At 29.1% G+C, this 13,907-nt stretch overlaps 1 protein-coding gene across 1 annotated transcript; it reads right to left on the bottom strand.

Moving 5' to 3' along the window:
- Positions 1-5,452: 5,452 nt before the first annotated feature.
- croc (forkhead box protein crocodile) lies at positions 5,453-11,244 on the bottom strand. Its single transcript, XM_070643539.1, has 4 exons — positions 10,479-11,244; positions 8,385-8,469; positions 8,177-8,190; positions 5,453-8,106 (listed from the first exon to the last, which is right to left on the bottom strand). The coding sequence occupies exons 1-4, from the start codon at positions 10,672-10,674 to the stop codon at positions 7,109-7,111; spliced, it is 1,293 nt and encodes a 430-aa protein (XP_070499640.1). The 5' UTR covers positions 10,675-11,244; the 3' UTR covers positions 5,453-7,108.
- Between the last annotated feature and the right edge of the window lie 2,663 nt (positions 11,245-13,907).

The following is a 13,907-nucleotide window of genomic DNA, read 5'->3' as shown; positions in this document are numbered from 1 at the left end:
CTTAGGGCCGCATTTCGCACTGCATACGTTCAATTTTTCCAATTTTTTCGGTGTTGATGCGTTTATTCAATGTGTAATGCCTGCAACCGTCTATCACTTTTATTGCGCTTATGTTGATGGAGTAGGAGGAAATTGAGATGAAAAAGGTGATCGTGCGGAAATGGAAAAATAAATCATTGCTAACGTAAAACTCACAAAAAAACAAGGTTTTTGATTCAATTTCCTATTGTTGTGGAAAATTGAAACTATTGAAATGTTTTGATGCGATAGAATATGCGTCACTATATTCATTTAGCTCTCTATTCATTATTTATTATTTCGGTTGTGGCGGTATTGATTTTTGTCTCATTTTTCGTGTAGAATATTTGATGAAATATCAGCGTCGTTTTGATGTATTCATTATTTTATGTATGAAATCGGCAAAACAAGCATTTACTTGCTAGTTTTTGATCGAATATACAGGATAGAATTAGTTGAATTATGATTTAGTTTTGTTTATTGATTTTTGTCTCACTTGGAATTTTTGTCTTCAAAATTTAACTTGATTTCATGTTTTTACCTTGGTAGAGATATTGAAGAATAATAAATAGATCGGAGCAAACAGTATTCTACAGTTATTTGGTTATTACTCGAAGTAAATCCTTCAAAAATTGCTAATTTACAAAATTACAATAATTTAAAATTCTCAAATAAACAAAAGAAAAAAGTGCGGGAAAGTTCAAAAATTTGAATAACGGTTTTACTTCTTATTTTCAAACATCAAACTTTGTTAAACTTTTAGCATAAAACCTCAAAATTATTATTTGAAATTTTCATACCACAAACTTTTCCGTAACACATGCTTCATGCTTCCATTATAACAATCCATTTTACAGCAAAATACGTCTTTTGTCGAAAATTAGAAAATTAATTCAGAAACTTTTCACATCAAAAACACACGAGCATACAAGAAACTCCATTAAAAATTCCCTCTTCATCAAACCGTGACAAATGTTCAATTTTCAAAGTGTATTTTCCATAAAATGTTTCATATGTATGTGGCAAAAGAGAAGGTAAAAATAAAACAAAAAATTCTTTTTTTCACCAACATCACTTTTTGTTTGGAATTTCAATTAGGGTTGAAGCGAGAGATATGCTTAGGAGAATGAGTGAGGAAATAAAAATGTATGGTTGAGGGTTGAAAATATTTAATCGAGAATTGAAAATGGCGGATTTGCTAATTTTGAGCTTCATTTCTATATTGTGTCTGTTTTATGAATTTCGAAAGTGTATTGAGGATGAGTTCGAGTGCCTAATGTATAAACACTTCAGCAGAAAAAAATGTAATTTTATATATGAAAATTGGCTATGCATCTGGCTACTCTCCAGGGTTATTATTACAAATGGAAAAGAGGTAATAAAATTATATATTTTTACACTTAAACATTTCGAATTAAACAAATAATATTGGAGATATTTTTTAAAAGAAATGAAATTTAATTAATGGATGTATTAACAATTTCCTGGTCGCTTTTTATAACAAAATTTATTTACATTTCATTCTATCTTCAATAAATTTCTTTCAACGATTTTCAAATCTCTTCAATCAAATGCATCTACAATGGAGATGATTAGCTGCTGTTTTTGTGAATGGTGTGAAATTTTGGAGCAGTTTGTTCAGTGGATAGCTCAACATTGTTCATGGAACTCAAAATTTGAATTTTAAGAATTTATTAAAATTTGTGAAGGTTTGAATTTTAAAGAATTGTTAAAATTTGAATTTTAAAACTTGATAAAATTTGAATTTTAGAAATTATTTCAAATTTGAATTTTAAAAGTTGTCAAAATTTGAAATTTAAAAATTTGTCAAATTTTAAATTTAAAAATTTGTCAAATTTTGAATCTTAAAAATTTGCTAAAATTTGAATCTTAAAAGTTTGTCAAAATTTAAATTTAAAGTTAAAGATTTGTAAAAATTTGAATTTCAGAGACTTTTTAAAATTTGAATTTTAGAAACTCGTCAAAATTTGAATTTTAGAAATTCTTCTAAATCTGAATATTGGAAATTCGTCAAAATTTAAATTTCAGAAATTTCATCAAAATTTGAATTCTAGAAATTCTTCAAAATTTGAATTTTAGAAATTCTTCAAAATTTGAATTTTAGAAATTCTTCAAAATTTGAATTTTAGAAATTCGTCAAAATTAGAATTTTAGAAATTCTTCAAAATTTGAACTTTAGTAATTCCAAATTTTGCTTCATTTGATAAACTTAAAACTGCGTTGTAATTTCTAGATTTAAGACTCAAACCGGTAAAACAATAATTTCTCTCTTTCATTGTTTTTCACTCATCACGAACACAACACGAAAAATGTTTCTTGACACAGACAATCATAAGTACACAAACAATTGTTTCCTATATCAATACTTACTTCTGTCTTCCTCTCACCAAACACGAGGATGTGAATGAAATAATCACGTAAAGTGTTAATAACTTGATTCAGTCATGCGAACAGAGAGATTGAATTGTGACTGCAAATTGCAGTATGCATTATAATAAGAACATCACTTTCAATGTCATTTGCATAATTAATGAATTTAAACCGAGAAAAAATATCATCATCATCATCATCTCATGAATAATTGCATACGGTGCCAAATGTAAACAATCAAGTGCGTTTACCGGAATGAAAAATCACAATGATATTCTTAAATTACAAATTGCTTTTCATTGCATTACGAATGGATTTGTGTTCAGTGTAAATTGTGGAATTTGGAGGCTGCTTTGCAGTTTCTGTTTTAGTTGATGAGTAATTGATTCGAATATACAACAGATCTAGGTTTTTGGTAATTAATTGTTGGAATTAGATATTTAGTGCACAAGATATGATGAAGGTTATTCAGAAATAAGGTTAAGGTCCGGTCTTGAGACCGAAACCAAGACTTCCCGTGTCCGATCTCGTGACCGAGACTTTGGAGAATTATCTTTTATCCTGAGTATTGGTCTCGTTCTCGAAAAACCTTAAATAAGGATAAACAGCTTATATCCAACTTATATCTTGCTGTCAACGCAAATACGAAGCGGCGCCACGAATAGCTGAACCAGTTTTTTAGTAAAACCAGAATCATTCTAGTCTGATGTCGAATTTTCGGAAATTAATAATCTAATTGTCTTTCAGACAGCGTTAAAACTCGAAAAATAGTATCCTCAGGCTGGTGTGACTCTTGCTTCAAGTTGAATTTGACCAAATTCGATTCCAAGTTAGTATCCAAAGTTGTCCTGATATCTAATTCCAATCTATTGTGCTGCTCGGATAAGTTCTCAGTACGAATTGAACTTGTGTATGCGATCCACCTTATAATGCATAATTCCAATAAGTTTAAATTATTCAATGCATCAATAATTCAATACTTCACACTTTACAACTGCAGCAGCACCTACACACCTGTCAATTCTTGAGTAATCTATTCAAAATACAACGCAAATTGCAAAAAAGTGAAAGAACTGCTTCTGTGTTTTGAAACTTAATTCATTCAATTCTAAATCTTGGCATGAAACATATCCTAACCTCATCCTAGTATACAAAGAGCGTGCTCTGGAGAGCACAGTTGGCTGAAAGCCACGCTCAAGAGCATTCCTATCTAATGTATTCAAGGAGAGCATGCTCTTTGTCTTTTAGGATCACTCATCCAAGAACTTGAACTAATATATAAATCCCCAGTTAACCAAAAGTCAACTTCATTATTTATCAATTGCCTAACTTACCCTGGAAATAAAACACCCAAAAAACCATCCTCGTGTGTTTGCACTGCAAATTACATCCAAAATTAAACAATTTCAAAGGATCACAAAATATGAATTTAACTGCGGCAAACAGAGAAAAAGAAAAAGCAGGAGAAAAGTACCTAAATGTTAAAAACAGCATCTCCCCTCAATATTTACATGAAACTCATAAAAACTCAATCTATTTGCCAGATAGATTATAAAGTCTCTCAGCAAATTTTATGAAGTGTCAAATGATAAATATTTGATCGTAAATTAACAGTCAAACCCGAAGTTTATTTATCACTTAAAGTAATCTTCTTTTAAGTGACAATATAGAGGAAATTAAGAACTCACCACGTATGGAAATAAAAAAAAAGAAAAGAAGTTTCAATGAAATTGTAAATCTATCGAGAAGTAAGAAAAAAAAAAGTGACAGGAGAAGAAAGAGGAATAAAAAGTTATGAAAGTAATAGGCAGAAGAAGATGAATCATAATTCTCTCTTTCTTTGATCTCGATGACTGAGCTAGTTGATATGAAACTTCTTTTTTTTTCATAAATGCGGAAAAATCCGTTTTGGCTTTGATGATTTCTTTGAGCTTCTGGTTGTTATATCCAATCAAGCAAACAATAAACAAAGTGATTTTAATCTGTTGATCACTGGGCTCCATGCAATGATTTAAAATTTTTTTTTTTTTGATTCCTCTCCTCTTCATCAGCATTTTTATGAATGATGAATTATTTTTTGGTACCGAACTGTAGATGAATGGTTTGGTGGTCAACAAGATTGAACAATATTTTCATATTGTTCTGAATTAGAATTCTTTTGAATTTTACAGCTTACTATGATTTTTTCCATTAATAACTCATTTCTAAGTTAACGGCTTTTTGATTTTTGTATTTCAATTTATTTGATTTCGTTAAATTTTACGAAAATAGTTTCCCTCCTTGTTTACATTTTGTGTGAAAATGCCAAATTAGAAAATATAAGAATCTTAACAAACAACATGGTACAGTTCATCCTCAATAACTTTCCGTAGATTTCAATTATTTTCTAATTGTTAAAATTTGTAGTTTAATCAAAACGACTTATTTCCGGATTTATAAATTCACAACGATGTTTATTCTTTGGAGTTCAAAAACAAACTGAACTTGTATGAAAAGGGGTTTTAAACTATGCAGCACCATAAATACTATTCAAATCTAAAATGAACGTTATGATAAGTTAAATTTGAACAATTCGAACAAGTACAAATAACAAACAACGAACAATCAAAGAAGGAATCAAAAAAGAAGACTCAAATACAGGTAGTTTGCTGCTCGGGCCTATAAGCTGCTGAAAAATAAAACTGATAAATTGTGATGTTTATTCAATAATAAATGTGAATTCAATTAAATCATTTTTATATGCAGTTTTAAAATTCATTATATTTCAATATATCAATTTTTATCAGCTATTTGCATGTGTTGATTTTGATTTAATTTTCTTTTACAATAACTTTTTTTTTTTATTATTATTAATATTAAAATTTAATAAATTTTTTTTTGAGAAAATTGAGATAAATCACTTAATTATTCATTCATTTCATATTTTTTCATTCATTTTTTAAAATTAGCCTAAATTATCAACATACAGAGACATTCAAAAGATTTTTTTTTACTTCTTCGTTTTATGAAAAGTTATTTACATTTTATAAATTTTTTTGTTTTTAAGATTGCCTTAAAATAATCTCATCTTTATATCTGTGGATTAAAATTAAGTATTTAATATCAAAAGGAATGAGTTTATTATTGCATGTAAAATATGTGTCACGGCAGATGAAATGAGTTTTTCATTTTCTATGGCAAATTTGTTAGGATTTATACTTTGTAGTCTGTTCTATCAACGCATTTTTATACTTTAAAAGGATTGAATTCAGGTTTTTGAAAGTATGAAAAAGAATTTATATAAAATAATTTAATTTCAGGTTCTGTCGAGAATTATTAGGTTTGATAAATATTTAATTCCAAAAATATCAGTAACCTTATTTTTGAGAAGTTTCAGAAGCTAGTAATGTGTCAGAATGATCAACAAAAAATTTATTTTAAATTGCAAAATCCTTGAAATTTAAATTAAAATTTAACGTACTTTTGTGATTTAAAAATTTGTTTGATATAGTTTCAACCCCTTTCATTATTTCGCGCATTTTATCAAAGGGGAAAAACTCTATTGTTTACTTTTGTGACTTGAAAAGAAAAGCCAATTCTTTGTGATTTCACAAAATTAATAAATTTAATTAGAAAGTAAACTTAAACTTTAAATTTCTTTATGTTTGTGGATTCCGTCACAATGTAAAGATTTAAATCTGTACTTATAAAATTTAAGAATATTCTGAATATTCAAAAATACCAATCCCAATCGGCACATATTGAAATGTTGCCTACAGGCTGTGTTTCGCCAAATGGTTCCAAATGGCTGCCACTTGGTTCCAAGGATACCAATCGGGGAAAAAATGTGTGAAAATCCAAATTCATTCGTCATTATCCATTATCTGGTAAGTATTGTTATAATATGCTGAAATGATTCCCATGGAATTTGAATTGCTTAACTTAAGTTTACAACCTTATTAGTTCAATAACTTGAGTCGAAGGTTTTATAAGAAACAAGTTAAGCAAGAACAGCATAACGTGTTTTCTATAGCACCGCTACGTCAATCAATTAAAGATAAGACGTCAAGTCGCCTCGATGACACCGTGACTGCTAATTTCAACCCATTTTATGTCAAAAATGTAGTTCGCTGCATTTTGTCGCTCAAGTACTTGCCAAAATCGACCAGGATTAAATTCTGACACATTTACAAATGACTTCAATCTTTTAAACCCAGAAAGCCAAACCTGACTCTTTTGCCACATCTTCAAAGATTATAAAAATCTATTTCATCTGCCGTTTTTAATTTATTTTTGGATCATTCACTAAACAACTTTGTTGCTATCCCCAGCGATCCACAGATTTTTCTCATCCACTAAGGAGATCAATTAATATTTAATTAAATTGCCTATAATCTATTCATATATCCAAGAGAAAAGATCAGTTTTGAAATCTCGTGAATAAAAATATATTTTTACTTGAATTATTCAGTCCAAAAAAAAATATGAAGTAAGAAATGAAAATGCTATTGCAATAAATCTCCCATCCGTCGGAACAAGCTCGACTTTCATCAGTTCCTGATTTTTTTTCATTAAATTTAACTTTTAATCACAAATGATTTCGTGCATTAATTTTAATTTTCTCACTCTTAATTTTTTAAGCTTCTTTTCACAACTTTTATGGAACTGGACATTTTCCAGTATATCCACAAAAAAAAGAAATCCTTGTCACTCACATAATTTAAACTCCATACTTAATACCACAATCTTGATAACCATAACTATGTAACGGATAGTGATGATGCTGTCTGTAATGATGATGACTCATATTACTCGTCACATTACCATTCCACTTTGGACTCAAATGATGATGATGATTAACAGATGATGGAGGAACATTTGTAATGGGTGGACTTGATGAATTGATGCTGTTCGTTGGACTACTTCCGGTTTCCATATGACAGTTGTTTTGATTATGATTATGATCAAATAACATGTTTCTAAAGCCACCCGAGTTGTTGGAACTGACATTATTTGATGATGTGGATGTTGGAGGCAGTGAGAGAACACTATTGGCAATGTTTGCTGAGTTACTTCCACCCGATGTATTATTACCATTTATTGAATCTGGTGGTGTATCTGGTGCACTTGGTGCATACCAACTATGAACAGATGATGCAGCAGTCGGATGATGTCTAAGCTGTGCTGCCGATGGATTCATAATATTCTCATCATTAAAATGATATGCATAGGATGACGGATGTAATCGTGGATTATAAGCATTCATTAGTGAATCTACTGTAAAGTTATGTTCACCGCCTTGTAAATGATTCATCTGTGATGCTATCGAGTCATGACACGAATTGATTATCGTTGCCCCGGACAGTCCATCTTTTGCCATACATTGTGTCAAATCGATTCCTGGTTCGCGTTTCAGTTGATGTGTAAACTGTTTTGTGTCTAACATTGTAGACGATGCCATAAGCTTAATTGGCTTGATGTCTGTCATTTTGTCATCGAGCATCATGGTTTGTCTTTTGATTGCATCTTCTTTCTCTTTAAGTGCATCTTTCTTCTTAAAACGTCTTCGTCGTCTCAAAAATGATCCATTATCGAACATATTATATGAGTCTGGATCTAATGTCCAATAACTTCCTTTGCCAGGCTTCTTGTCGTCACGTGGCACTTTTATGAAACATTCATTTAAACTCAAATTATGACGAATTGAATTTTGCCAACCTATTTTTAAATGAGAAAAGGAAAGATTGTTAGGAACAGAAGTTATTGAATATTAAGTAGTAAGCTTTACCTTGCTTGTTGTCTCTGTTGGTTGCCAATTGATGAGCATTAATGGAAAGGAAGAAAGAAAGAAAATTTTAATTAAAAATAAACAATAAATGGCAATGATCTTATGATATTTAAACTTTTTGTACTTTTGAAGTACTTTTGGCATATCCAAAAATATCAATTATAATTTATTTTAATTAATTCTCAATTGCTTTTGTTCGATCACTTACCTATAATAAGGAAATCTGTCCATAATGTATTGGTAAATTCCATTCAGTGTAATTTTCTTATCAGGTGCATTTTGGACGGCCATAGCTGAAATTAAGGAATGAATATCAAATTATAGATTTAAATGACTTTTTGACTTAACCTCAAAAATATTCAAAATTTTGCAAAAAATGGCATTTTTCATGAGAAATTTGACTTAAATTCTTAAAAGTCTCAAAAATTGTCATAAAAATAAAAAGGATGAAGCTCTAAAAATTACAAAAACTTCCGCCCTTTTACCTAAACAAGAAAAAAATTTAATAAATGGGCGTTTCACTTCCATATTGATACCTAAATCTACCTAGATAAGTTTTTGAATGAATTCACAGCTCTTTTAGGATATACTTAGACACCTAATAAAGAAAATAAAGTACCTAAGCATCATAAAGATATTTCCATACACTTAAGTGAGAAATAAAAGGTCATTCTGATGATTCTTGTAAACTTGAAAAGGTTTTTTGAGATTCATTCATAAATTATATCGATTATTGCTTCTGACAGTCTTAACAAAAGGGCGTAATTTTGATGGAAAAGTTTTGAAAAAAAGTCGATTTATTGAATGAAGCCTGCTGGCATGAAGTCATGTGATTGGATGAAATTTTATAAAAATTTTGAAATCTTTTATTAATAAAATTGATTTTACAGATTTGTTTGAGAGTTGGAATTGAAAAATTGATTGGAAAATAATCAAATAAATATGAATGCTTAATGCATTTGAATGATTTGAGTAGTTATGATTGAAAGTTGAATATTGATTAAAATACTTTTCTTTTAATTTTGAATTTACATTTAAAAAATATAGAATTTTAATAAATATTCAACTTCTAATCTTAACTAGTAAAGATTTTCTGTAGACTCAATATTTAAGTTGAGTTTAAATTTTCAATTTCAATTTAAATTTTAATTTGACAATATTTTTATAAAATTGAGGAAAATCCAAATTCCAAAAACATTTTTACGTGTTTGTAAATAATTTTGAAAAAATCTAACTTAATTATTTTGAAATTTTAGAAATTTAAAGATTTGAATATTTCAATTTCAACAGTTTAATCGAGTTCAAAACGTAAACAAGAGTTGAACAGTCTCATTTTATCAATTGAATTACATCCAAATTTTAAATTTAAATGTTTACAGAAGATTACTAACTTTTCAAATTTCAAAAAATTTTAAGGAAGATTATTGAAATTATTTTGTGATTGTTTGGTTTTATCCTAATATTTAATATTCGACTTGTTCTCAAAATTTATAATTTGATTTTAAAGATGCAAAATTATTAAAATGCGTCAAAATCTATCGTAAAAATTGTTAAAATTTGGATTTTTTGCGATTTGCTTTGTAATTTAATACTTGACATTTTTCCAACTATTTGTTCAAAACAAATTAATGAGCCCGAATCCTATCATTTCTGATCGTAATTTATACCACTAAGTTTTCAAATTATTTTGAAGTAATTGACAAAATGTCATTTTAAACTTTCATTCATTCACCAATATTTTCAAATTAAATCTCGTTAAATTAATAATCTCTACAATATAAACTTTTACCTGAAAATCCTTTTTATATGAAAAAATAATAAATAAGAAAAACAAGGTAAAAAATTGCAATTTCTGAAAATCACAATTTTACAATTTTTAATAAAGTGTGTGACTTCTGATTAGTAATAATGAGTATTGGTGGTCGTGCTTAACTTAATTAATCATTTTTAAAAACCATTCCAAATCAAATTGAAATTTGAAGAATTTTAATATTTTTAAATTTGACAAAAAATTCGCAAAAATTTCAGAATTTTCTTGATTTCAAGTATGATTCAAAATAAAGTATCAATGACTCTTAATTCCTGCTGATTTCTTGAAGAATTAGAGTTTTTAAAAATTGAAATTTGCAATCAATTTTAGAAAAGTTCACTACGATTTTCAAGAATTTTACAAACTTCATTCAAAATTGCTTTCAAGCTGTCAAATTACTTTCAAAATCTTGTGCATCAATCAATATAGAATAGCTTAACTATTTCTTGCAACTAGTTGAAACCTTCAAAATACTACAAAATTATAACTCACCAATTAATGCAATATAGCTATATGGAGGCTTGACCATTTCTTTACTTTGATGTGGTGCTGATAATCCATAAGCAGATCCTGCATAATATCTCGTATATTGATCATACGGATAATGTCCCGTTGTACTTGTATTAGGTGGATATGGTGTCTGTCCGTAATGTCTAAACGAACTTTGATCCGTAAATAGCGTATGCATTTTTTATAAATTTATTTTTTTCACTTTTCTGTCTATATTTTCTTAATGTATCTTCTTCTTTCACTAGATAAACGTTCCTCCTTACTGCCAAGAAAAACGTTTCACTTTACTGTCGATAAATTTTTTTCAGAATTTACAATTTATTTTTTAAAAAAAACTTTGAATATTGTCACTCATTTGTCATGTCCATAATGTCCACAATAATTGAATTAATTCCTATCCATTGATCTTCACTGAGATTAACAAATTCACAGGAAATATTTATTCTCTTTTTTTTTTTTTTGGTATGTCTTATTTGTTCAGAAAACAATTTGCAGCCGCTTTTTATGTTCACTTGGCATCGTCTGAATGACTTTGTTATTTCATAAAATATTTTCGCTGCTAAATAGCAAAATATTTTCCTAACGACTCTGATTTCGTCAGGCGCACACTTTTTGCTTGCTACTTCCACAAATGTTGTGGATGTATATAAGGATAGAAAATAATTTTCATGTGATATTTTAACACCTTTTTTGTCTTTCTTTCACACGTCACGCGATGCAAAAAAAAAAGCTTACTACTTGCTCTCTTTTTTTATATTATTTTTTATAAAAACAGAACCGACATCATCGAGTGCGAGTGATCGTAACGAAAATCAAAAATAAAATAAACTCTATGATGAAAAAAACTCCGTAACTCATTTGATGCTTCTTTTTTTTGTTGCCTGCTTATTTCTCTTCCTTTCCCTTTTTTTATGTATATATATATATTCTCCATCCATTCATTGAAACAGACACAAAATCATTCCATCTCTTACACACTAATAGAATATGATGCATGATCATTGAGGAATGACTAATAATAGAATCAATACTACTGTCCTTTTCACACATTCATATGTATGGGTATATACAACCACAAAAGTGCTTTGCTACTTGCTACTACGGTACAAATATTATGTTAGAGATGCGCATGGGTGATGATAAATGTTTGATAACAATAGCTTGCCTTACGATGGGTGTTAATTTACATATCGGAAAATTTTTTTTTGGGTACGGTGGCTTCTTTTGGTGCTACTTTTACACAATTTACACATTTATCAATTTTTGTTCATAATTCAAACAAGTCAGCATACAAACCCTTTTTTGTACACCAATACACGATGCTGAGGACTTCTTATTTTATCCAAAAAGACATTTCTTAGCGTGTGGAGCTGAAGGAAGTTTTAAAAAATATTTATTTTCTTTACTTTTTAATATAAATATTATTTTATTTATATATGTTTAAGAGATTTCGGTATTTATTGTGTCGAATTCTGATTTTTTTTTGGCATACAGCATCGATGCAATAAAAAAAAAAAAGTTTTCCACTCTTCAGCGGAAGTTTAGATAAAATATTTAGAAACAATATTTATGCCTTGTTATGTATGAAAACATTTTTTTCGTTGCAATAAATAAGGCTTTCGGACTGAATTTCTGTTTCATCTTGACGCCTGAAACGCCATTATGCACACGATGTTCTGACAAAATTCTTATACTCTTTAGCATAAAACAGCAGCTTTCGGTATCTTTTGAAATATTTTCGCTTGTTTTACGTAATTTGGAAATTTTGAAAAATTTGAATATTAAGAATGAACATTGAAGTTATGACTAAAAGGTTGGTAACTCAACTTATTGTGAAGAATTAAGGTCAGAATATTATGGATTGGTATGAGATTCTCAGGGCAAATTGGATGCTAATGTAAGGACTACACTTGTTCCGAATAGGACAAAAAGACTCTTTTATGGTGTTTTAGTGGTATTGACCTACCTGTATTGACAGACAATGAACATACCCTAACATACAAAGAGTATACTCACATTAAAAAGCACATTCAGAGCATGCTTATTTCATACAGATGAGCATGGTCATAAAAGTGAATATACTCAGAGAATGCTCTTTATCTGTTAGGAATAGTCACCCAAATGAACGTATAATCAGTCAATATAATTGAACATTCTCAATTTTACAAAAATCAACATGCTCGTTGTTTGTTAGAGAATAGTGACGATGTTGCAGTGTACTTAGACCCATACAACAGCCACTTGGTGAAAACAGACAAATTTGCTGATTAATATTCTTTTGGTTCTCAATATACTATCGCATCATTACAGGAGTTGTAACATTTTAATGTGTACCGATCAGTTTATTCTAAGTTGGATTAAGAATATTCTATTATCATGATTCTGCTCATGTCTGGAATGCCATAAGTCGATTAGTCGATCGAAAATTCGGTTCAAGTTAGAATTAACTTTGTATTGGTGCCGGATTCAGTTTGTATCCCGTATTTCGTGACTCTGGTCTCTAATCAGGTCTGCGTGATTCTGTCTTGATGCCAGATTCGGATTAAATCCTATACCATCTGACTCTGGCATGGTACTATAGTCTGGGCTCACAGTCTGATAAGAGTTTAAATTTGGCCTGATTTGCCTGATTTAAACCGAATCCGGTATCAAGACAGAGTCACGCCGACCTAATGCTAAATTTGAGGTCAATTAACATTAACAGCTATTCGTGTAACTACGCAGATTTGCAAGTTTCCTAAGAACAACAAAAATGAATCTAAAATCATCAAAGCGAAATGAATTATAAAAAATATTTAAGCATCAAAATGGAATCGCTAATCCTTGCAATAATTTAACTTTCCCCCTAAAACTCAAAACAAAAATTCTAAAAATTATAAAAATTTTCACGATGAAAAGAAAGAGGAAAAAAAAAGAAATAAGAAAGTTTTTCGTACACATCTGATGTTTTTCACATCCATCACTTGATGGCTTCAAAATGCGAGAAATTTTCTGCTGTACCGAGAGAGAAATAAAAAAAAAATTAAAATTACAAAGTGAAAAGTTTTTGCTCCTCATTTTCCCATCAAAAATGCTCGAAGCTAAATTGTAAAATAAAATAAATTCATGGAAAAAAATAACTCGTTGAAAATGTAATTAATTCGCTTTTGAGTTATATTCAAAAACAAAAATTTATTTTCATAGAGCGTAAATTAATTAACCCACAAAAATTGAGATTCAATTATTTGATATAATTTTAATTAACTTGAAAATAAAATAACCTTTTTTTGCGTGGAAAAGATAATTATTAGCGGGTTTTTAAGGAATTCTAATATTGGCCTATGTCTAGTTGTCTGACTGACTTACTGATCAATTGATTTCAATCAAGAATTCAAACTCAAATTTGAAAATTTTCATCAATGAAATCCTTTG

This window comes from Chironomus tepperi, unplaced genomic scaffold (genome assembly GCF_022539635.2).
Source record: "Chironomus tepperi strain 1889 unplaced genomic scaffold, CSIRO-AGI_Ctep_v1 contig_16, whole genome shotgun sequence".
NCBI classification, from domain to species: domain Eukaryota; kingdom Metazoa; phylum Arthropoda; class Insecta; order Diptera; family Chironomidae; genus Chironomus; species Chironomus tepperi.
Note: the sequence above shows the minus strand (reverse complement) of the source record. Positions and strands in the feature narration are given on the sequence as shown.

What these genes read in the sequence shown, in the direction of transcription:
- croc (XM_070643539.1), bottom strand. Translation starts at nt 10,674, where the DNA reads ATGCATACGCTATTTACGGATCAAAGTTCGTTTAGACATTACGGACAG. An exon ending in TAGCTATATTGCATTAATTG is followed by an intron (nt 8,470 to 10,478) that starts GTGAGTTATAAT and finishes CCTTAATTTCAG; the next exon opens with CTATGGCCGTCCAAAATGCA.